General features: G+C 40.4%; 5 protein-coding genes across 7 annotated transcripts; 2 read left to right on the top strand and 3 right to left on the bottom strand.

Annotated features, from left to right (window-relative positions):
- Positions 1-2,130: 2,130 nt before the first annotated feature.
- Positions 2,131-2,800, bottom strand: LOC105223017 (uncharacterized). The gene is made up of 2 exons (XM_011200607.4): positions 2,549-2,800; positions 2,131-2,475 (listed from the first exon to the last, which is right to left on the bottom strand). The coding sequence occupies exons 1-2, from the start codon at positions 2,709-2,711 to the stop codon at positions 2,183-2,185; spliced, it is 456 nt and encodes a 151-aa protein (XP_011198909.2). The 5' UTR covers positions 2,712-2,800; the 3' UTR covers positions 2,131-2,182.
- Positions 2,801-6,056: 3,256 nt separating this feature from the next.
- LOC105223018 (ER degradation-enhancing alpha-mannosidase-like protein 2) lies at positions 6,057-9,432 on the bottom strand. The gene is made up of 3 exons (XM_011200608.4): positions 9,183-9,432; positions 7,998-9,123; positions 6,057-7,929 (listed from the first exon to the last, which is right to left on the bottom strand). The coding sequence occupies exons 1-3, from the start codon at positions 9,302-9,304 to the stop codon at positions 6,277-6,279; spliced, it is 2,901 nt and encodes a 966-aa protein (XP_011198910.2). The 5' UTR covers positions 9,305-9,432; the 3' UTR covers positions 6,057-6,276.
- A 260-nt stretch (positions 9,433-9,692) lies between these two features.
- LOC105223022 (protein lin-9 homolog) lies at positions 9,693-22,100 on the top strand. 3 transcript variants are annotated; one of them, XM_011200612.4, is made up of 3 exons: positions 9,697-9,852; positions 9,902-9,969; positions 19,877-22,100. In XM_011200612.4, exon 3 carries the CDS (start codon positions 19,895-19,897, stop codon positions 21,872-21,874), a length of 1,980 nt encoding a protein of 659 aa, XP_011198914.1. In that variant the 5' UTR covers positions 9,697-9,852; positions 9,902-9,969; positions 19,877-19,894; the 3' UTR covers positions 21,875-22,100. The 3 variants fall into 3 exon arrangements, with proteins under 3 accessions (XP_011198913.1, XP_011198914.1, XP_029404861.1); XM_029549001.2 differs by having other exon boundaries at positions 9,702-9,852; positions 9,906-9,969; XM_011200611.4 differs by lacking the exon at positions 9,902-9,969 and having other exon boundaries at positions 9,693-9,852.
- LOC105223020 (WD repeat-containing protein 7) lies at positions 11,226-19,284 on the top strand. The gene is made up of 2 exons (XM_011200610.4): positions 11,226-11,660; positions 13,325-19,284. The coding sequence occupies exon 2, from the start codon at positions 13,343-13,345 to the stop codon at positions 17,795-17,797; it is 4,455 nt and encodes a 1,484-aa protein (XP_011198912.2). The 5' UTR covers positions 11,226-11,660; positions 13,325-13,342; the 3' UTR covers positions 17,798-19,284.
- Positions 21,934-24,597, bottom strand: LOC105223019 (translation initiation factor eIF-2B subunit epsilon). The gene is made up of 7 exons (XM_011200609.4): positions 24,420-24,597; positions 24,229-24,353; positions 23,971-24,162; positions 23,054-23,907; positions 22,771-22,995; positions 22,398-22,684; positions 21,934-22,332 (listed from the first exon to the last, which is right to left on the bottom strand). Exons 1-7 carry the CDS (start codon positions 24,513-24,515, stop codon positions 22,114-22,116), a joined length of 1,998 nt encoding a protein of 665 aa, XP_011198911.2. The 5' UTR covers positions 24,516-24,597; the 3' UTR covers positions 21,934-22,113.
- Positions 24,598-25,110: the final 513 nt, after the last annotated feature.

Below are 25,110 nucleotides of genomic sequence, written 5' to 3'. Positions count from 1 at the left end.
GAAATTTTGCTGTTACGGAGTAGTAAATGAAACCCTGGCTGTAGCTAAAAGTATACACAAAGACTGTGGAGAGTCGGTTCGAAATCTTAAATTTAAAGCATACAAAATACAGCTTATGCAAGAACTGAATCCGCTCCACCTTCCCAAGCGACATCGCTTAACGCTATGGACTCTTGAAAAGTTCAAAGAAGATCTGATATTTCCGAACCAAATTTTGTTCAGCGATGAGGCCCATTTCCGGCTCATTGGGTATGTTAACAAGCAAAAATTTCACATTTGGGATCAAACGCAAGCTGAAGAGATTCAAGAGCTGCCATTTCATCCAGAAAAACAACGGTTTGGTGTGGTTTATGGGCGGTGGAAGCATCGGTACATATTTCTTTAAAAATGATGCCGGTGAGAACGTTACCGTGAATGGAAACATTTATCGCGCCATGATAACTGACTATTTGATGCAATTTGGTTTATTAAGAGAACACCTCAGATAATTTCACATTTTAGATCACTTGATTGACCACCAAGACTGTTAGATTTTTTCCTGCGGGGATATGTAAAGTCTAAAGTCTATGCGGATAGTCTCGCTTCAATTCTGGTCTTGGAGCAAAACATCTCGCGTTTCATTCGCCAGCTATCAGTCCAAATGCTCGAACGAGTCATCGAAAGTTGGTCTCAACATGTGGACCAGCAGAGACGTAGCCGCGGTCAACATTTGAAAAAGATAGTCTTCAAAAAATAAATGTCAAAGCATGTTCTTTCGAATGATAATAAACATCCACCAATAAATTTGAAGTTTCTGTGTTTTTTCTTTAAAAAAGTAGGAAACCTCGAAGTGGATTACCCTTTATAACGTTTGAATCTTTTGTTAAATAAACTAAGAAGTATAAAACCAGAGACAACGACTATTGGGATTCAACTGTGAAACAGGACTCAGCTCAAGATTGTTTTTATTGTATGGGTGTATCGCTAATTCTGTGAGCCGAAACCATGGAACAATACGACGGATCCGACGACAATCGAGCCTACAGAACTTTTTAGACATATATGTTTATGCTGCGAAGTTCTCTCAACAAGTCAGCATCCTTAATTGTTTGAGGAATGCTTTCTGCAACTACAACAACAACATACGGATTTTTTCTTCTTTTTGAAACGAAAAGGTATTTAAATGGTGCCTTTTAGCGCAGACGCAGAAAATTTCTTCCGGGCCCGGGTTGGACTCAATGCCAGCACGAGTCAAGAGGATACGGAGCAACCCTGCTGCAAGAAGTTGCTCCAGTAATGACAAACTTAAACTAAAATTTGTCGATCCAAATGGGGTTAGATCTCCGAAAAAACAACGCTTGGCCGGATAAAATTTGGGTCAATTCCGGTAACGTAGAACCGGATGTTGAGCAACAAGAACAGTGCTTTCAGTTGAAGAATAGCGGAACATTGATAAAACGATATTTATAGGACAGTTTTAAAACAAAGTGACTATGATTGTAAGGACAACATTTTTTCCAAAAAAAATTTCATTTCCAAAGTAAAGCTTTTCACTTCTCTGATCGCCTTGCTATTACAAAGACAATTAAAAAATTATGTTTGGAGAGTTGTAGAATAAATTTAGATTTCCTTATTTTCTCCATGAATTGAAATTACGAGCTTAAGTAAACATATTTATCTATTTCCTGACCAAAGTAAATAAATAATATTCATTCTTATAAGTAAATCTCAAATGTGGATCAGCGAAAGCCCCGTCGTATACGTAACATTCGTAAAAAGCCAGAAACCGCACTCAATCTCCCATGAACCAACACCTGAAAGGCACAAAAACAAACATTTTATTCTGCACATAGCAATTTCAGACATTTAGAGCTGACTCACTTGTTTGTTCATATGTATGCACGCCTTCATATACTTGTACATATGTTTATAGTCATAACCATAAAAAAGAAGAAACAAAAAACTTTTCGTTGGTTTAGAGGGACTACCCAATAATAATAATAACTGCGGTTGCTGTGGCTTCTCGGGTTTGCATGTCAGAAACAATCACGAACATTGTCGAATGCAGCAGAAACATACACACATATGTACATACATCTGGTCACCCACACAAAACGTTGAAAGAAGAGCAGTGAGGTAGGTCCATAAAAGAAATTTAATAAATTTACTGCAATTTTATTTCTTTTTGGTACAAAATTAAATTTCAAACAATAAAACGCAGTCCATTGAAGGGCGGTCGCTCCGTCACGCGCTCACTGACTACACGCTCGCCATGTATTGTCATATTGGTGCGTATTTTCGGTGCACAAATGAAGTTGAGTTCCTTCACACTGTCCCCCACAGCTGCCGGCAGCCAACCATACACTTCGCCAGAGAGATGCGGCAATATGCCCCGAGCACGCCTTCTACCACACTGCTTAACGAACTTCGCATACTTTTCGTCATCCAAAGTGTTTTGATCGTGTCTCGCGTAGAACTTCGTTGCCAACGGTTCGACTGCAAAAGCACGAGAGTTTCAAATTAAGCAAATTAGCAAGGTTTTGTGCCTGAGTGAGCGTTTATAACGCACCTAATGTGCATGGCACAAACGTGTAATGTCCGCAAAAGTGGCGATTTTGATTTTCTATAAGCTCCTTTTCGAAACTGTACGGCAATTCGGCTTTGGGCGGTGCCTCCTCCTCTTCTCCGTCGCCATTTTTAGTCTCAATCAGTGGAGTTATGCGAACACTCATGCTGCTAAACAACAAATATCAGCGAAGCAGAGCTCGCCCTCGGCGCGTGGTGCTTTCCCGCGCGTTCGGCAACAAACTGACTGGCGAAATTTTCAGTTTTCCCCGTTATGTGTGTCCCATTTATGTATTATTAGCGAACTTTTCGCATGCCACAAATTACAACGAAATTGACTTTGTTTCATGACAAGAGGTCATGGAAGAGGGAAGGTGGAGGGAAATCGCATTTGTATGCACGAAAGAATTGTAAATTAAATGTCGTTTATGGTTTGTTGGAATGTTGAGTGCGTGCATGCTCACGACAGTACAAAGTTTTTGTTAGTGATGAAATGAAATTGAAAGTTTATAGACTCCCCCATCGGAGGCACTACGCTGCACAGAGCAACAAATGCATTAACCCTTAACTATCAACAAAAACTTTTGATAGTCTTATATGAGGTCGTTGGTCTGATCAATACTAGAATAGAATATCATCTGGTAGAGATTCGTACATCCTGAAAAGGGTATATTAAGTTTGCCACGAAGTTTATAATCACAGATGGAAATGTCGAAAACTCTACGAAATATATATGTAAATGATCAGCATGACGAGCTGAGCCGATATTACCATGTCCGCCTGTCTATCCCTGTGTCTGTATATAGGCGAACTAGTCAATCAGTTTCTGAGATATTGATATGATTTTGCACACGTTTTTTTTTCTCCTAAAGAAGCTGCTTATTGTTCGGAACCACCAATATCGGACCATACAAACTGAAATTAACACTTTTTCTTGTTTTTTGTCAGTTCCATCTACAGGAAAGACCGAAAGCAATGCAGCACACCTTTTTTTAAGCAGCGACAAAGATCGACTGATAACTCGTACGCTGATGATTGCACGATAATGACTTCGGTTAATGGAATCGATGGCATGTGCTCAAACGTAAACGACTATCTCTCCGACCTTTCCCACTTCCTCGCTGCACGGAGCTTAACATTTTACCTCCCCCCTAAATTTATAGCAACCATATTCACAAATTGGTCGAAGGAGTACAAAATTTCACCACCAGCACATCGGAAAAAGACAAAGAAACGTTGTTGGCAACATGCAAGGCAATCGGCCGGCCGGTTCTTAACCACACTGCACCAATATAGTCGCCTGGATGCAGTGAAACGCAGACGAGGAAGCTTCAGACATACCAGAACACTGCACTACGGCCTATAATGGGATGCCTCTTGATGTCTCCTATCTACATAGTGAGGCTCGCATGCTCCCAGTTGAGAAGCATAATGAACTCCACTCCAAGAAGTTTCTGCTGGGGTGCTTTCGCAAAAATCATCCCTTGAATCACCTGCTTGAAGGGGAACCGCCTCCTAGGAGCACTAAGAGGTCCTTTATCAACTAGGTCGACGACATAAAACAATACTCGACCGCACTTCGGACGCAACTAACTTCCGACAGGTACAGTCCGCCATTCACAGTGGAGCTATCAACACCTTCACTGACTCCCTTCCAGTAAATAGCGTACTTGGAGTTAAAAACCACCCATTGCAGACGACAAGCTTGATTTGCCGCGAGAATCGAGAGTAACCCTTGCGCACTTCGTTACTGTTCCTGACATATCAAACATATTTACAGCGTGCAACGAGTCACCGCATGACTTTCACCAACTCTTTGCATGCCTTGCTAAACCTACACATCTGACACATCTCTCCCAGTAGTCCGACCCCGTCAAAACAGCACGTTTCCTGGGCCTACCGTTGGATGATCTCAATGACAACTTATCTAATCCTTACCTTAATCCGATGACAACTTATCTAGTCCTTACCATCCTAACGGGGATTAGGCACCCGTTACAACAACATCGACTGTTAACACCATCCCTACGACAGTCCAATATAAGTAACCGGACAATTTATCAGGAGGACAATTGAAATGTTGTACAATGTCCAAGTGAGGTGAATATCATCTGGTATGGTAAAATCAAAGAAACAGCTAGAAGAAGAAATTAACGCAAGCACAAAAATAAATTTTTCATTCATATTCAATTTTAAATTTCAAAATAGTATTTCTTTATTTATTAATCCCTGTTCACAACTGTGCATGCAACTAACAGTGTAGATAACGGTACATTATTAGCCACAAACATACATACATTCATACATGAGAGAAGTTCTTTTGTGATTGTCCTTAAATTACTCACAATGAAATTGAAGCTTATAATAACGGTAAAAAAAATGCTAAATATCAAAAACCGATTTAAGGCCAAATCAAACAAAATCAAAAGAAAAAAATACATATTTTATCAAAATTTTTAACACAGTTTTGCGCCACAGTGCGAGTACTTGTTTAGAATTTCAATATTTGAAACCACTTTATTGCAGAAATTATTCTAAGCCTGATTTAATAAAAAAAAGAGTAAATACAAATATACTAACGGGTGATTTTTTTGAGGTTAGGATTTTCATGCATTAGTATTTGACAGATCACGTGGGATTTCAGACATGGTGTCAAAGAGAAAGATGCTCAGTATGCTTTGACATTTCATCATGAATAGACTTACTAACGAGCAACGCTTGCAAATCATTGAATTTTATTACCAAAATCAGTGTTCGGTTCGAAATGTGTTTTATCGACAAATTTTGTTCAGCGATGAGGCTCATTTCTGGTTGAATGGCTACGTAAATAAGCAAAATTGCCGCATTTGGGGTGAAGAGCAACCAGAAGCCGTTCAAGAACTGCCCATGCATCCCGAAAAATGCACTGTTTGGTGTGGTTTGTACGCTGGTGGAATCATTGGACCGTATTTTTTCAAAGATGCTGTTGGACGCAACGTTACGGTGAATGGCGATCGCTATCGTTCGATGCTAACAAACTTTTTGTTGCCAAAAATGGAAGAACTGAACTTGGTTGACATGTGGTTTCAACAAGATGGCGCTACATGCCACACAGCTCGCGATTCTATGGCCATTTTGAGGGAAAACTTCGGACAACAATTCATCTCAAGAAATGGACCCGTAAGTTGGCCACCAAGATCATGCGATTTAACGCCTTTAGACTATTTTTTGTGGGGCTACGTCAAGTCTAAAGTCTACAGAAATAAGCCAGCAACTATTCCAGCTTTGGAAGACAACATTTCCGAAGAAATTCGGGCTATTCCGGCCGAAATGCTCGAAAAAGTTGCCCAAAATTGGACTTTCCGAATGGACCACCTAAGACGCAGCCGCGGTCAACATTTAAATGAAATTATCTTCAAAAAGTAAATGTCATGAACCAATCTAACGTTTCAAATAAAGAACCGATGAGATTTTGCAAATTTTATGCGTTTTTTTTTTAAAAAAAGTTATCAAGCTCTTAAAAAATCACCCTATACTTTAGGAATAACGTTAAGTCAATAACTACTCTTTAACTACAATATTACACATTGAGGAGCGAGTGCCACAATGAATCTTAAAGCAAGCGTTACATTTAGGCGTTGCAGCACCTCCATACAGATTAGCTTAAATTTCGTTGCAAGTCTTCAGGCTACATAACTACTATAATACAAAATTCATCGTTAAGCTGATAACAATGCCGGAGCCGCAGCAGTGCTATGGATAGTGTTCGCGGTAGGCGAACTTATCAACAAAATTTGGGCTGTCACAGGTGAAAACTTCATAGCCGCGCCGCGTTTTCGCCTTTGCCGTTGCATTTAGCCTTTTCAGTTTTGGGTAGCTTTGCAGCGAGGTACGCACCTTCTCGTGCAGCAGCGCCTCATCGAATTGGTGGCGCTGGTTAATGGTTTTACGCAAAATCGTGTGCACCAACTGCGACCACACAGATTCGCCGCCGCCGCTGTTCTCTTCACTTTGCTTAGCAACTTTGTTTTGTTCCTTTGTTGCACCAGGGGTTTGGCCCTCCTTGGGCGGTTTAGCTGTAGAGCTCGCTTCATCAGTGAGGACGGCCTTTGGCTTTTTGGTAAGACCATCTTCGGTCATTAGCGCTTGTAGGCGGTCAAAGGTTTCCATTATGCGTTTCTTGAACTCAACTATTCTGCGCACGTGTGCAAAGAGCGGTTGTGGTGCGTAGCTTGGCTTGGCGTCGTCTTCTTCGAATAACGCGAGTATCTCGGTTATATTCAGCAAAGGCGTGAAGGTGCGTTTCTTATCGGCGGTGCCATTAATCAGTATTTTCAATAGGAACTCTTGCATGGCAGTCGTATTGACCAGTGCTTGTTGGTAGTCGGCATGCAGTAGGGTCATTTGGCGTAGCATAACGTGCAACGAAGCATTTTCGCTATCATCAGTTAGTTCTAGTTCATCAGTGGCGCTGAGATTCAGCGCAGTAAGCACACGATCAAGCAGCTCGAAATCGGTATCACGGAAGGCTAGTATATCCAGACGTGCAATTAAATCGATGTTTGCTAAATATTGTTGTTGCAAATCGTAGAGTTCCCACAGTGTGCGCGTTCGACTCTCATACTCTTTTTGCACCACTGCGCCCAACACAGCCGTTACATTTTTGTGCAAGAGCTGAAGCCCCGATATAAATCGTGCGTCCAGTGTAAAGTTCCGCATAAAGCCGTGCACGTAGTGCAGCGCGAGTTCGGGATGTAGGAAATCTTCGCGATTCATGGCAAAGAATTCGTCCAAATCTGTGACAGTCAGATGATTGACTGATATAGTTTGATCTTCTTCAACAGCTTCAGCAGTGCCGACGGGTTCTTGTTTTACTTTACGTGCATTCTTGATACGCTCGAAATTCTCCACCAGCCTCTCACCAGCAGGGTTATCAAATTCATCGAACACATCTATATCCACCGGTGCGGTGGATACAGCCTTCATTTTGCCTTCTGTAGTGGGTGTGTTAGCGATTTGTTGTTTTATTTCTTTTATGAATGACGTCTGTTCACCACAAGTGAATGCCTCATTAATCTCTCGCTCCACTATTATTCGCTCACGCTCAGTTTTTAGCATATTTGCGTCACTAAATATACGATGATCTAGATTGTCGAAAATGTCATCGTGTATGTCATGGCAGCAGTACAACGCAGACATGTCGATAGGATGAGCTTCAGTGTTAAATATATAGGAACCTGCATTTACAGTACAGTCTCCATATGGAGTTTGCAGGCGATCACCCACAGCACCGTCGTTGTGAAGAAAATTATTCTCATCGAAAAGAAGGTAGAGGTATTTTGTGGTTTCTGCGAGGTAGAAAGATTCCATTCTATTCTCTTTCTCGTGTGTAACGACATTTCGAATCTATTTTTTAGGACATATAAGCATCCCTTAATAACATATTTTACTCTACATATAAGAAGCATACTCACCGTGGCGTATCCACAACGTGTTTTGGCGCTGAACTCAATTGTCTGTATTATGTCGTCACCCAGTTCCAAAAGAAATTGATTTTTCGTTGCACGATATAAATACATCACTGACTCGATCAATTCTGGTCTCAGAGGATAAACCTCTCTATTTGGCGAAGCCTCTCCCAATGGAATGTTATAGAATTCTGGTAAAAATCCGTATTTGCGCCACACTGTGCTATATTTTACTAGTGTGCGCATTGCTGGTCCTATATCGCCAAACATGCTTAGGATGCCTGGCCAGAAAGCTTCAAGTGATTGAAAAACAGGTAAAGTAATTTGGCCTTTATTCATATTGGCCCAAACATACCAGTCTTCTTTTTTGAGATACTTGTCTATGTGCTCCCGTGCTTCGTGAAACATTTCCATCAACTCGGGTCTATTAAGCATAATGGAACCCTTTACTAAGTACTCAAAGAATGAGTCTACTCCTGCACCTATTCCGGAGTCAAGTGCTGTCCATCGTCCTGTTTGCACGTCAATGTGGTTGCCAAAAAGTCCGATCGCTGAGCGTCGTTCCCACAGTGAGTGGATTGCATTGAGCGCGACATCTTCATAAATTGAATTGTCTGTAAGACGGCTCAGTGCTCCAAATTCAATCAGAAATGTGCCTACGCCAGCTGTACATGTAACTGGAGTCTCCCCTTTCGGCACGCCGTAACGCAAATTCACAGTGCCGTATGGCATGCCAGTCGCAGTATCAAATGCGGGCAGTAGTCGACGCGCAACGTCCTCTGCCATTCGTAGTAATGGACCTTGGCAGGGCCAACCTTCTTCCAAGGGCACACCAGCGCGTTTTGATAATATATGCGCTGAAAGCAATCCACCCACAATTCGTATGTTTGTTTCAAAAACTGAAACATTTAGGTCTTTGTCAAAATCTACAGTTTCTAGAATTTTAACAACTCGTCGGAATTCTGTATAATTGCCCATTGTTGCGAGTGTATCCAATGCATCGATAAGTGTTAATGAGTAGCTACCCCAAGTGTCAATGCCGTCACAAGTTAACGGTCGTAGCTCATCGTAGTCAGAAGCATATTGTAAATAACCATCATAAGCATGTTGGAACATTCCTCGTACCTTTTCTCTAAGAGAAAAAAATGTGATTTTAATTTTTATATGCACTAGTCAATGTTTAGAAACAACCTTAGCTCCAATATGCGCTCCTTTGAATAAAACTTAACACCTTGAGTTTCTAGAGTTCCATGTGTGATAATAAGATATACAAATATTACTCCTATCTTCCAGTAACATATTTTCTTATACATCTTATGGTTTATAAATGTATTTTTTTGAATTATCTACACTAATCTAATTAATGTTTTTGTAAATAAAGAAAATTGCCACACCGCAAAACCGCAAATATGACAACTTAGATGTAAACAACCGGAACATCTGATAACCATTCGCGTGTGTTCAGTGGACGACGAACAGGGTTGATTTATTTCCTACTCACAATTAAATATTCTTCAATACTTCTGCAATATTTTAAATATTTTATTAGTAAAATAGTGCAATTTATTAAAATAGGTTCAAATAAATTCAATAAGCCTAAAAATGTATAAATTTACATATATTTCACTTTTATGCAAAATAATCAAAATATATACTGCATCCAAAGTTTATATTTAAATGCATATCTGTGGGTACGCATTGAATGTACCCAAATGAAAAATAGAAATGTCAATGGTGGCGATTAATTCTTTTTCAAACTATGAAATTCAATAAAATAGTAAGATTATTTGAAATTTGTTTAAAGTTTCGTGCAAAGCAACAAGTTTAAGATAAATAGTTAAAAATCAATTCCGAATAAAAGGTAAGTGAATCCTTTTTTATTTTGAAAACTTGTTTAACGCCTTCTTAAGATAGATGTTATAAAAGCATGGGGAACGTTTGGATTTTCGAATTACCATCATAGAGATAAGGAAAATCGGTAATTGTAAGGATTTGTAAGGACGTATAGAAAAAGTTGTTGGCAAACAGTAATAATAACTATGCCTTTAAATATTGTGGAGCAATGCTCGATTGGAACAGTATGCGGACTGGACGGATAGTCGTGCGTGTAATGTGCAGACACAGTAGCAATGGTTCATACATTTGACTTGAATATAAACTCAATGCGGTGGTATACTTTAGATTGAAACCAATCACTTAATACATCTACGTTACCTGGAATTGATTCTACTAACTATTTCGATTTATGTATAACACCCATATACTTTGTTTTGTTATAATGCACTCAGTATTGGCTATAGTTTTAAGAAGATTCACATACGAATACAACTGTATATTTTTCGTGAATACTTGCTACATTCTGCACGATACGAATCTGAACGTTCCAAACACAGTCGCGCTTATGCACTATAATCGGACCCATATTTCTAAACTTCGACGACTGTCTCTTCAGCCTTACATATTTTATGTTACCAAAATAACATCTTAGTCAATCTATCACGGTCTTACAATTGACCCATTCTTAGCTCATCTCATTGATTTGTTTGTCAGTATTAAAAGAGTATTCTCAAAAACAATTCGTATTGGGTAATGATTACTACAAACTCAGAACCAGCTTTTACTTTCATCCCATTAACATTATTAAAAGAAAGAAGAACGAACTTAATGCGTCGGTCTCAGAAAGAAAGAGGGGAGGTATAAAGTGATTATATTATGTTTTTGAAAAATATATTTAAAGCAAAATGTATCCACATGGAATCTATGTATGTTGCATTGAGTTATATTTTGGCAATTAATTGTCAATGTATTTACTTCGGATTTGTATATATAATATATATCATAGTTGTGTGATACGTATAATATATATATGTATATCAATATTCAAAATAATATAAAAATAAAGTTATAAAATGTTTTATATAGGTAGATATGTATGTATGTACATGATTTTGAATATTGATGTTTGTTTAATGGCACAGTCCACTGCGTCCTTTTACATGCATATGTACTTATATATTTTGGTTGTTTCAACTAATTATTGGTGTGTGAAGATAAGTACATTTTATAGAGCGCTTTTTCTAACTGAAAATGCCAGTTTGAATTACTTAAATTGAAAATGATTATAATATAAAAACTTTATTTAGCAGATACGTTATTAGCTTATTAAACAAAGCTTGGCAACTTACGTTGTAAGTAAAACGTAACAATTTATGCTTTGCTTTATATTCGTTGTCAGTTTTGACATTTTGCACAGAAGTCAATCGATAATTTTTCTGCTCGGTCGATATTTTCATTTCTTTCTCGAGTCAAGAGACAATAAAAAAGTGATAGAAAAGGAATTTTTCGGAATATTTTGCAAAAATAATTAGTTTAATTGCGTGAGGTCGTAATAATAAAGAACGTAAATGAGTGTATTAAGCAATAAAGGAAGTTGAGGAGTGCATGAAAGCAAACAAACGCTGAACGTGGAGAAGGAGGAGCGGAGCATACTGCGCGACATTGAAGTTCCATAACTGCTGCAACTGGCGCTGTCGCTGCGCTGCTGTTTGTGTGTCTAGACGAGGAGGAGCGACGAGGGAGCACAAGGAAGAGGGTGATAGACATTGGGAGACACGCACAGCCGCGGAGGCGACGAAAGGAGGCATAGTAGTAGAAGCGGACAATTGCGATGTTAGCACAAGAAATTAATTTACTTTGGGAGTGTGCAACCATTACGATCAAACACATTTCGCCACATACCCGTAAATTTGTGTGTTTTCTGTGTACATATACTAGGTAAACTAGTGTACAATGGGAAAACATCTGGCAATGAAGAGAGCTAAAAGATGGTTTCAACTCCGGGCGCCACTGCCGCGTTTACTTGCTCCCGCGGCAAGTTTAATTAATGTAACTCGTGCTTTCGCATATGTTTAATACATGACGTACGTTCACATATTCGTTTAAGGCTACTAATTTGACGTTATTCAATTAAATAAACAAATTATTTAAAATGGCTCAGTGTCAGTATGTTTAAAACAAAAATTGCAAGAAGCCATCATTTCTTCATAAAATTAAACAGTTTTAACAACTTACTTGCACTAATGATACTGCAATATTGAAAGTGGCACTTTACACATTTTCGCTATTAACGAAAAATAGACTACAAGTATTTCACCTTCATAAGTTGTGAATTACTAAATGCTTCCTAAAAATATTAAGGCAATACGTCCTTTTGATATGATAAATTTCGTAATATTCAAGCCATTGTTTTATCGGTTAGTTTTCAACTGTATACTCTACACTTGACATTTCAGAAATCCAACGAGTTACTGGCATTAGTTTGCTTACTCTGCAGTTATGTAACTCGTAAATTATTGGCGAAAAACTGTTCGTATATCTTATTCAAAATTTAAGCCCCGTAGGCTTTCTATACATTTGTTACTTCTATCAAGGAACATAGTATTACTGTTTTTATTTCCAGTTCTAAAACAAAACTGCTATCTAATCATGTTTAATGTTCTGAAGTAATCACTCATTAATTATGTTTTATTTACAGTATTTGGGTAGGCTTAAATATGTCAATCAATCTCGTTTTTTCCCCCAATCTTCTCCAATTAGTCTATATTAATATCAGATTTGTAAACAATTTATTGTAAAGTGAAAGTTTTCCTTACCATCCATTCAGTTCAAACGTATATAGCCAATGGTCATTGGTATATCGCTTGCACATGGTATATGGGTATACCTTTCGTGCACGTAGAAGAACCCAGTAACACATATGTTTACACTTTTTATCGGCCTTTGCTTATCAATTGCGAATGTGTACGGTGGCAGCTTTGGAGCTCTTATCACTTATCAGATTTCTTGAAACCCAGCGAAATGTGTTTGCGTCGTGCTGGAAATTTAATTGTACCTTCAAAAAGATAAATTGAAAAAAAAAATGTAATGGTTAAGACGAAGGTAAATGTGATTTGTGGTGTGTGGTGTGCGGAATTGTACTTACTCGTACCAACACATTTACTGACGCATCACGAGTGAAGAGGTAGTAATCGATGCTAAAAATAAGACCAACTGCTTGAAGTGCTGAAAAAAATTAAAGCTTGCGTTGCCTATACAGTAAACCATACTCTAAGAAAGTTTGGATATCAATATTTATGCGTTAAAAATATATTATCGTTTGATAGTTGGTAAAAAATATCGGGAGAAAACATTTTCAAATATTTAATTACTTTTTACAATACTAAAAACTAAAAAAATAAAAGAAAGCACTTGCAACTGCATCTATCGTCGTCCATGCCAGAACATTACGTTAGGTTAATTTCAAACATTGCTATAATGTTTCGATTTTTTCACAGTATTATCGCTACTACAACATGGTTAGCACAAATTTGGTGGTGCCGGTGGTGCTTTGGGGCCCTTCGGCACCAACCCACTGCGTGTCCAGCGTATTTCTATCCGATGATCAATCAACACTCGTCACTGGTTGCTACGATGGTCAGATCTGTTTGTGGCAAGTTGACCCGTTGACTATGAAAATGTCACCACGCTGTCTACTGGTTGGACACTCGGCACCAGTTTTGTGCCTGGTACGTGCATCCATACTGCCTGAAAACAATTTTCTCGTGAGCTCTTCGGAAAATGGAGAAATGTGCACATGGGATCTAATCGATGGCAAATGTATGGAATCGGTGAAGTTGCCACAGGTGCACACACAAATTCAAAGCTATCATCCAGCCAACAGCGAAGACGTGCGCCTTTTTTGCATTGGCTATTACCCAGAGATAATCGTAATGGACCCATTTAGTTTGGAAATCATTTATCAGCTCAGTTCGAAAGTAAAGCCGGACTGGATTTCGGCCCTACACGTTTTGCGCCCCATGAAACGCAAAGACGATGTCGCTTTGGCAATCACTACTACAGGTACCGTGAAAGTTTGGACGCTAATTGGTAACGAGAATAAACACGCTGAACCAATCTATGAAAATGAATCGAAGGAAATTCGTTGCTTGAATGCCATAACCATGAATTGTTGTGCACAAAATCAACGCACAGTGCTAATCGTTTGCACCAAGTACTGGCAAATATATGATGCGGGAGATTTTACAGTACTCTGTTCGGTGATCGCACCGACACGCGAACGTTGGCAAGGTGGTGATTTCATCACTTCCGATCGCGTCATACTGTGGACTGACGAGGGCAAAGGCTATATTTACAAGCTGCCTGCCAATTGTATACCAGACAACAAAGAGTTCCATGCCAAATCAGTGGTACGTGATGCACCCTATTTGTATTATGTATTACAGCAACCAGGCGATAAAGTACTGTCGTGTCCACCCGCAATGAAGTTGCTGCGATATCAACGCGAGGAGGGCAAGATGCAACACTATTTGTTACGTGGAGATTCCGAAGGCTATATCTCCGTATGGACTGTTCCGGAGGTGCCACTGGATAACATCTGCATATTGCAAGCGAAACAAATGCCACCAAGAGTGCTTAAGCCTACTGTCTGTACTTCGCTAGTAGAGGCCTGGTCTATTATGGATCCACCGCCCGTTGGTATACTCGATCAACTATCGCGTATCACTGAAACGCCGGTAAAACTAACCTCAAGCATTTACCTACCGCAGCAAAGTCGGTTGGTAATTGGACGTGAAGATGGCACCATTGTTATCGTGCCTGCCACCCAAACTGTTATGATGCAGCTGTTAATAGGCATCAAGCAAAACTTTAGCGATTGGCCGTCGCATCAAATTCTTTACGGCCATCGCGGGCGTGTCAACTGCCTATTGTGCCCTTCACTGGTGCATCCACGCTACGAGAAGTCTCATTTACTATCAGGTGGAGTCGATTTCGCCGTTTGTTTGTGGGACTTGTATAGTGGCAGTTTGTTACACCGCTTCTGCGTGCATGCTGGCGAGATCACACAACTGCTGGTGCCTCCAGAGACTTGTAGTAACCGCATATTGAAATGCATCTGCTCAGTTGCATCAGATCACTCGGTTACGCTATTAAGCTTACAGGAACGCAAATGTGTTACACTTGCGAGTCGTCATCTGTTTCCAGTAATATCCATAAAATGGCGTCCACAGGACGATTTTCTCATCGTTGGTTGCTCAGACGGCTCTGTGTATGTGTGGCAAATGGAAACGGGACACTTGGATCGCGTGCTACATGGTATGCTGGCTGAAGAGGTGCTACTGGCGTGCGACGAACAGTCTGCCGAAGATGGTAGTGGCGGACACAGTGGTGCAGCCGCGGCCACTTCGGAAATGGGAATGGCCAATCCGGCTGTACACTTTTTCCGTGGCATAAAGTCCCGGAACATGAACGCCATACGGCATGCAACTCAACGCGGCATACATCAGTTGCAGCAACTACAGGGCCACAACCAAGGTAACTTCGATTTCCTAATGAAGCACCGCAGCAATCCGCTTGTGATTCAAGGTTTACGCACCAATCCTAAAGATGCGGAAAGTCATATACTATTTTTCGACATAGAAGGACTAATATTTGAATTGCATAGCGAAGAGTATGCACAAATGACACCAGCTGCTCTAGAGGCGCTGGGTGTGGTTCTAAGCAATCCGAAAGATAAGGCAGTGCACCTAGATGCATCCAAAAAAATTAGTGATTTCTTTGGGAAGGTGAAAAACAAAGCTGGCGATATGGAGAAAATATTGAAAGATAAGGATAAACACGGCCTAGTGCAGAAATTCAAAGAGAAAACGGAGGCGATGGAAAAGAAGGTGCAAGCTAAAGTCGAAAGTTTTCAAAAAGTCGTGGAGACGCAAGATCAGCCTGATGACTTGCGTAGCAAAATAGCTTCGAAAATGGAGGTGACACATGTGATGGAAGTGGGGCAGTTGTTGCTATCACTTTTACACTCATGGGGGCTCGATCCACATTTGGATAAAGTGTGTGAATCACAGTTGGGTCTGCTACGTCCGATTGTGCCAGTCTCATTTGGCGTGCTCTCCAAGGCTGGTTACATGTCGCTGCTATTGCCCACGTGGCAGAATAATTACCAAATACCCGACAATATACCACCCACGCCTAGTAGCTCGAAGAAACGCGATATTCCGCCTGAATTACTCCGCCAAGAGCAGTTAACTGCTGTCTTTACATCACGTTTACATTGGGAGTTGAGCACGACGTTGACGTCAAACCACATATTGGCACTGGTGGCCATGTCCAATACTTTGATGTCAATGAACGCCGCATCTTTTCTTCCCGATAGCGAAAAGAGCAAGAAATTGCAGCGATTGGCCCAACGTACCGAATCTACACTGAGTAACGAAGAGGAGCGTGAAGAGCTCATAGCACATCACACATCGCAAATCAAACAGGGCTGGAGTTTATTGTCCACACACCATTGCTTCCTATTGCCCGACAAGATCGAGGCATTAGAGCCACGAAAATTCAAACGGCCACAAGTTGAGGCTATGGCCAAGCGTTGGCAACATCATTGCATTGAGATACGCGAGGCGGCCCAACAGATTCTACTTGGCGAATTGACGCGCATGGGTAAGAAGGGGCGCAAGCAGCTGGTGGATAGTTGGGCACAGTACTTACCGCTCTACACGCACACCGAACCCATCGCACAGGCACAGGTGTTGGCGGCGGCCCAGGGCAACAGTGGCAATGGTACGAATGGACATACCGGCACAGTTGACAATCAGGACGAAGACTATGAGGAGGAGGAAGAAGAAATCATACGCAAGCCGTCCAGTTTGTCTGAATTGAAACGCAAGCAGACAACGGCTGTCATACTGTTGGGGGTAATCGGCGCCGAATTCGGACAGGACATTTCACAAGATTCACCACAGCGTGCAACTGCGGAAAGACGAAAATCTTCGGTAGCTGAAGGTTTTGGCATAGCCAATAACTTGGCCCGATTAACGTCTATGGCTTTAGCTCATTTGCTTTACGCACCACCTTCACAAAAACTACCAAAGTACACCCCACTTCGACGTGCAGCAATTGATTTGCTTGGACGCGGTTTCACAGTATGGGAACCATATTTAGATGTAAGCAAAGTGCTGCTCGGTCTGTTGGAAATCGCGTGTGCCGGCAAATCGGTACCTAATCTAAACTACAAACTACCATTGACACCACAGGCGGATGCGTGTCGTACCGCGCGACATGCGCTTCGTCTGATTGCGACCGCAAGGCCCGCCGCCTTCATAACGACCATGGCGCGCGAGGTCGCACGCTACAACACTATGCAACAGAATGCACAATCCATTAACCAACCACTCACCCAGTCAGTGCTTTATAAAGCCAAGGCGGAAATACTATTGTGCGTTGAAATGCTCATTGATAAAATGCAAGCAGAAATAGCCAGCTTGCTTGTAGAGGTGATGGACATTACCCTGCACTGTGTGGACAATAATGAGTTGAAGGCGCGCGGCCTAGCCGAGGTATGTCCATCGATTTGCAAATTCAATCAAATATCACATTGTGGGCAAACGCGACGTATTGCCGTCGGCGCACACAACGGTCATCTGGCAATCTATGAACTGCGTCAAAACAAGTGCCAGATGATACCAGCGCACACACACCCCATAACTTCGTTGGCTTTTTCGCCGGACGGCAAATTCCTTGTTTCTTATTCGTGCAGCGAGAACAGGCTATCCTTCTGGCAGACGAGTACCGGCATGTTCGGTTTGGGCAATTCGCAAACACGTTGCACCAAAGGCTACTCGACAGCACCCATACCCGATGTATCACGCTTAAATCCGATGCGTCTAGCGAAATTGGTGTGGATCAACAATCGCACAGTCACGCTAATGTTGGCCGACGGCTCGGAGACGCGATTCAACGTGTAGGTTGTGCGGCGTGGTTTGGGACGGAATAGAAAACATAAGGACGGCAGCGATGCAGTCAAAGCTGTACGAGCATCTAGGCAGTTAACATTTAGGGATTTTGATTTAAAGGCTTTTAATATGCGAACGAACGGCTGGGCGGACGGGCGAACAGTTTGTCGTGAGGCAGTGAGTAGAGACCAGTATTTTCAAGCATCAGTTTTTGTTTTTTGTTAATCTAACTGTACGGCAAAGTCTAACTTAATACGCTTAACGGTTCCTATATTTGCTGCAAGCAAAACTGAAAGCGCTTATAAAGTGTATTTAGTTGTAATGATTTCCAAAAGAAAAACAGTGTATTGTTTACAAAAGTGATTTTAATTGTTTTTGTTACTGTTTACTCTATTTTAATACAATAAGGGCACTTCGGAAGTGCTTTTGTAAGTTTTTATTTATTTTTGGTTCTAAAATCAATTTTCATATCAAATTTGACGTTTTGATTTTATGTTGCGAATTTCTTCGTCGTTGTTGTTTCTCTGTATTCAACTCCCATCCGAGGGACACTGTTCGCCCATGCGTGGAGGGTATATAACGTTTGTGTTGCATACAATTTTAGGTGTATTTATGCAAGAAATAAAGAGGTCTAATGGTGGTACGCACATTTGCAATGTATGTCCACACATACATACATACCTACACACGTGTTGGTCGCTAAACTAAACAGCTGATCAATATAAACTATAATATACACGAAACTACACAAGTGCAAATGCGAAATGTATTTAAATCACAATTAACAAAATTTATGAAAATTATAAAAATTATAAATAAAACTAAACTGCATACATACATAAACGAAATTAAAAAAAATACGATATTAGTAAAAAAGAATGAACTACAATAAATATGTAAATGCTGTTATTAATATTTGTTAAACTGTTATTATATTATATTTACAAACGTACATACATAGTAATGAAGTTTATTTTGCTCTTTTGTAAAATTAATTTCTATGAATTTACTGTGTTAATTTTGCAAAAATAAGGGAATATATATAAATATATACATATACCTGCAAACATACATACATACATATATGTGAGGAATTTTATGTGGTGGTAACGAAAACACGGTAGAAACTAAAACAATAAACTGTAAAACTACTACACTTGCAATTAAAATAATTATAATGCATACGTGTGCATATATACTTATATTTATATATACTATACATATATAAATTTAAATTAAATGTTTTAATGGATTGTATCCCCTATCTCCGCGTGTTTTTTTGGAGTTATGTAGGCATCGTATGAACCAACCGATTGTATATATCCAATCGATTGCCTCCTCCATATCCATAATTGAAAATTACATTACTTACTACTATCGAAAAAATTTATGAAACAAAACTATGTATTAAAGAAATTAAATTAAATTTAATGAAATTGTATTGTGCTTACTTTTAAATGTCCCTGAATAAAAGTATTAATTAATTATACCGAAAAAACCAGCATCGTGTCTTTACTTGGTGACAGCTTTCATTGAAGAACCGGTAAAAAGCACGAAAATAAACAAAGTGAAAAATTATACACAAATCCTTCGAGATTTTAGCTCTTCAGTAATCAAATCAATAATTTTACTGTCGTTAGAATCTGAATTTCAGATGCAGTAAATTTAGTTCCGCTGATGCTCAATTCTTTACGCACTTTCCGACTCTTATTTTACATTACGATACGATCTTCACAGAAATCGGATCTAGGTAACCGTAATGAACCCGGAATTTTCCTGGATTTTCTGCCAAATTAACTCAGTGTTGTTTTCTGCAGCTACAACATTAATACATTCAAATTTTAAAGGGAGTATTTAAAGAAATCGAATCCTCATATAGAACTAAACTCAGGGCTGTGAATACCTCTAATATTGTTTAGTGATGGTGCTGAGTTGAAGGTGTCGTGGGCTTGGCTAATACCTTGTAATTCTGTTTGCTTAAGATACAATAAAAAATACCTACATGCTCTTAAAACATCTATTATGCAACTTACCAAATGCGAAACACTGATCGCAATTTATTAATTGAGTTCAACAACTTTTCTTTTTTAGAATAACATCGAGCTCAAAATGTCAGACGATTCGGAGACGATGTCAAAGAAGTCCCGCAAGGCTTCGAGTCCCACAATCTCGGAAGACGAATACATCGAACCGCCTGAGTTCAGTTTGGCCACACTCGGATTGCGTCGTGTTGGCTCGGCACCGCCACCAAAGCCGCAGCCACAACAACCCATACAAATGCTAAATGCACGCGGTATGCCGGCACGCATACGTAAACGTAATCGGTTGTTTTTCGATGACGACATTATTAACGATGACAAACCGCTCCGCATGAGTCTCTCGCCACGAAAAATGCCAATGAAAGCAAACGCATCACCCCACAAAACACCCACTAAGGTTTTAAAAAAACGTAAAGGTGTCGTCTCGCGCTACATGCGCTCGGATGAGAAGAAAAAGAGTGCTGAAATGACCACACCGACACGTGAGCGACATTCTAGTGCTGCCGGTTCATCGGCAAATACCACACCAAAATCAAGCACACGCCATAGTGGCATTTCGATTGCACCAGCGACGAGTACCACTACATTGACACACATTATTCCGGCTGATAAAAAGATTGGTCAGAGCATCGGCTTACGTTTGCGCAATTTATTGAAACTACCCAAAGCTCATCGTTGGGTCATATTTGAGTGGTTCTATTCGTTCCTTGACAAAGCACTGTTCGAGGGTGAGAATGATTTTCAAGTTTGTCTGTCTGAATCTTTTCCAAATCTTTGCACTCGCCATCTGACGCGCGCCGAATGGCGTAAAATACGCTCTTTAATGGGTAAGCCTCGACGTTGTTCGCAAGCATTTTTCGACGAGGAACGACGTGAGCTGGAGCGCCGCCGACAGAAGATACGTTACATGCAGAGTCGCAAATCGGGTGACGTTAAAGATTTGAATTTTATACGCGATCTGCCAGACAAGATCCCGTTACCACTGCCCATCGGCACCAAAGTGACGGCACGGCTGCGCGTGCCACAGGATGGTATTTTTAGCGGCACCGTGGATGCCTTCGATTCCATGACATCCACTTACCGCATCACATTCGACCGGAATGGTCTCGGCACGCACTCAATTCCAGATTTTGAAATCGTTTCGGAAAATTTCCACGAAATGCTTCCACTCCAAAGCATCACCAGAGACAACAGACCTAATCTGATGAGCGTCTTCAATGGCGTGAGCTCATCGCCCATGCGTAGTATGCGCAATGTACGCTCCGCTTTGAATATGAATTTGAATAAGAGTGATCCAGTCTTGGCACAGGAGGTCATCGAGAGTCCATTCAAGGATCCAGTGCTCGGTAGAGACAACATCAACGGCTATCCGGCCAAACTATTGGAGACTTTAGTGCGTTTAAAACGAGCTCTTGCCTCCAAGCGCTCTAAGTTGCAACGCCTAAGCGAAATGAATAACGAGGCAGAATTAAAGGCATCGCAACAACTGGCTGCCGCACACAATAATTCCAACTCATCATCAGACGAATCGCAAAACACAAATGAGACAGTGCCACAACTGAGCGAAGAATTTCAAAGGCGCTATGCCTCGATCGTCATTTCAATGGAGAAGATGAATCGCGACATGCAGGATTATCTAAATGATGTGCAGGCATTCGCTGGTGACCTAACGCGCGATCCGCAAGTACAAGCAATGCTGGCACCATCATACTTGCGTGAAAAATGCCGCGAAGCCGCAGAGGATGCTGTGCAGCGTAACAATCAGAATACAGTGCAGAACAAGAGTGTGCTGGCACTCATTAAGAACCTAGCAACCGTGTTACTAGTCGCCTCACATTTGGGCAATGATGGCAATTCAGCGGAAGTCTCGAAGGTGCTCGAGGGCTGCATCGAAGAAGTGCGTTCCAGCTTGAGTGGAGTGAATGTTGAAACGTTCCAGAAAAATGTGCAAATACATTTGCATCATGTGCGCATGCTCGCCGCCAACAATAGCGTAATGATGAGCAATTCAGCCGTATCGACTGCCGGTGGTGGTCCCATTGACAGATAAATGCTTTGGGCTGCTAGCAATCGTTAATGACTTCACGACTCAATAAAAAAAAATATGAATGAATTAATTTAATTTAACAGTAATGTTCTAACAATTACTATTAGACAATCTTTACTTTTTGCTTTTAAAATTCAATTTTTGTTCTTTGTTTTGTCGCTCTTTTCTTTCTTGTCTATTGAATTCTATGTATTTATACTAAAAATAAACTTAATTAGATTTCGTAGCAGTTCAGATGTGTTTTAATCACTTTCGTCGTCATCGTCGTCCTCCTCTTCACTGGATTGGTTGAGCCATTCGATGAGTTCCTTCAGGCTCTGACGCAAAGTACGGTGTTCGTCCACATCGAGTTGTGCGTACCAAGAGATAATAGCATCTTCACTCACGAAATCTTTGTCATACAAGTAATGTACTACTTTCGAGATTTTGGCGCGTACATATTCATTTTCTTCACAGATGTCCTGTTTGGTAATGTGAAATGTGGTTAGGGTGTATATAATTTTGGACATTCACTTAAAAGACTTACTTCCAATGCACGCAGACAATCCAACATAGCATCTTCAGTCTTTATATAATTCGACATAACAGGTCCCAATTGTTTTAATATGTTGTTTATGGCTACAAGAACGTTTTGATTCGCGGGCTCCTTAATATCCTCAAGACTGAATATAGCTTTCACCACATAGAAATTCACCTCTTTTAGGGACATGTTGTACGCATAACGAGAGGAGTTAATTTCTAAAATAAGGAAGTCTGGGTTTGATTTTTCCTGGAATCCGCGTGCCAGTGAGTCCATCACTTCCGCCAAAAAGACTGCAGCAAAGCAAAGTGGATAGCAATAGCAAGAGCAAGAGGAGGTATTAGTTTGAGAAGAAATTTAAGAAAACGAAAACGTTTACTATTTGTGTCGTCGACAAGTGGTGTGACCGCACGTGACTCATCCTCGTCGCTGCTCGATGTGTAGTCGCTCTCATCACAGATTGGTGGCAATTTAGCCACTTTCGGTATACCAGTGGCTGTGGTGGGTGGTACATCATCTTCGGAATCGGAGGCATATGTCGATTGTGTATCCTGTTTATCGTCTATGATAAACGCTTGTTCACCCAGTTTTTCTACTAAATCATCTGACAAAAAAAAACAAATATTGCTTAAAAAAATTAATAAATAAATATGTGTACTTACCGTCTTCGCCTAACGCACACTTTATTATAACGTTTTTGAGCACCTTTCCAGAGGGTATGACACTTTTTGCATCCACAACGGTACCTTCTGTGAGAGCAGATCCAGCACCGACTTTAGCACCAACCCCAATTACACAGCAATCCAATTTACAGCCATCGGCAACGTGCACACCATCCATGAGAAAAGCATTAACCAGCACGCAATTCTTCCCAATTTTGCAGTTCTTCCCAATAACGCTGCAACTCACGGAAGTACCAGCTTCCACGTGACTACCGGCCTGAACGGCGACATTTTCTCTTAACGCCGCTTTTATGACCGTCGACTTTCGACTCTTATAAATGTTGTTTTTTAAGTAAACATATTGCTGAGCAAGACAATTTATACCCATATCTGGGACCAATGGGTACGCCCAACGATTCATCACGTCTTGGCTGACCATGCAGTATGTCAGCCAATTATTCACTTTGCGTGCATACTGACCTCGCGGCAGCAATGATACATAGATACGGCTATCAAGAATCTCTTCGTTAATAAGTATGCCACGAACGAAATCGTCACGAGTTTCAAAGTCGAAATTATCACTGAACAAGGATAGCATTGATGGGGAGCCAATAGCAATTTGTGGATCGATCAGGTTATGAAGTAGTGACACTTCTGAATTGTGTAGAAATACTTCCAAGGGGACCTCAAAATGCGATTCTTTGCCATGTAAGCGCAAACGCTGGTGATGATGAAGACGATTATTTTGTCGATCGACCGCAATCATAACCTCATTGCCAGTGCGCACGTTACAGGTTGCAGCCTCTTTGAAAATTAAAGTTGCCGCTGCTCCTTTGTCATATTTAACAGTTTTCCTGCAGTGATTGTAAAGAGCTCCTTTTATATACACATATATTTTAATTTTTCTTATAACTCACTTGTGTTGTTCGAAAATTGGTCGCAAATCTGCATTAGTTACTGCATCCGCTCCGAGGAGTATGAAGTTACCACGTATAAGCGCTTTAGCGTCTAAATCGCGCATAGCATCACCGAAACAACGGCAGCCTTCACCGCCAATCACATGTACTGTCATATTTACCGACCACGAACTGAGTGATGCAATGCCTTCCCTGAAATTGAAACATTGAATAGATAATTTGCGATAAGGAAGTGATCGTAAAATAGAAATACATTACTTAATATGCTCTCGGACGCTTTGCAAGTACAAACTAGAATAGACGAACACTTCTTCTATGCCACTGCGATTGAGGGCATCCAATGCGTAGTCTAGAAGACACACATTGACTAAAGGTAACAGCGCCTGGAAATAGGAGAAGAAAATTTGTTAACGACGTGGCTACCTGGTTTTTTTCACAATTTCACTTACGGTGGAGTTTTTATCCGAAAATGGTCGTAACTGCTCCACATTATTGTCGGCAATAAGAACCGCTTGAATAACTTCTTTTTTCTCAAATTGATTCATAGCTAATTTTTGTTAGATGTTATTATATGAGTTAAAATGTTGAAAATGGTTTAATGCTAAACAGCACATGAATTAGGAATACAGAATAAATATCGATACACTTAGTCGATGACAACGAACTCTTTGTTCGATAAAACTTTTGAAATTAATCGAGATATAATACAGTGTTTAAAATAAAAAAATAGTGACTAATAAATTAATTTTATAATGCAAAATAAGAGTGCATAGAGTTACTGTAGAAATAATTAAATAATGATTTAATTTTTACAAAACAAAGTTTTTATATAGAAGTTGTATATAGTAGAGATTGGATGGTTTACAGCCAGAAGGTAAATTCGACATTATTCGAACAGAGCTTTGCCAATACACGGCCGCCTTAAGTACGATGATTGTACCGCGTCATGGGGCTCTGAAGCGAAGGACCTTTGCATTCCGCTTTATAACCAAAGACTTGAAAATGAGCCGAAGTTCGTACGAAACAGATGAAAGAAAAAACAAAAAACAACAGCAACAAAACCGACAACATATCGACTGCAACATTTCTATTAAAGCAGCTCAGGGATCTTCCGAAAACTTAGTTTCATGGAGTTCCATT

Source organism: Bactrocera dorsalis, chromosome 4 (genome assembly GCF_023373825.1).
Source record: "Bactrocera dorsalis isolate Fly_Bdor chromosome 4, ASM2337382v1, whole genome shotgun sequence".
In the NCBI taxonomy this organism is placed as follows: domain Eukaryota; kingdom Metazoa; phylum Arthropoda; class Insecta; order Diptera; family Tephritidae; genus Bactrocera; species Bactrocera dorsalis.
The sequence above is the reverse complement of the archived record's forward strand: the minus strand, read 5'-3'. Positions and strand labels throughout refer to the sequence as shown.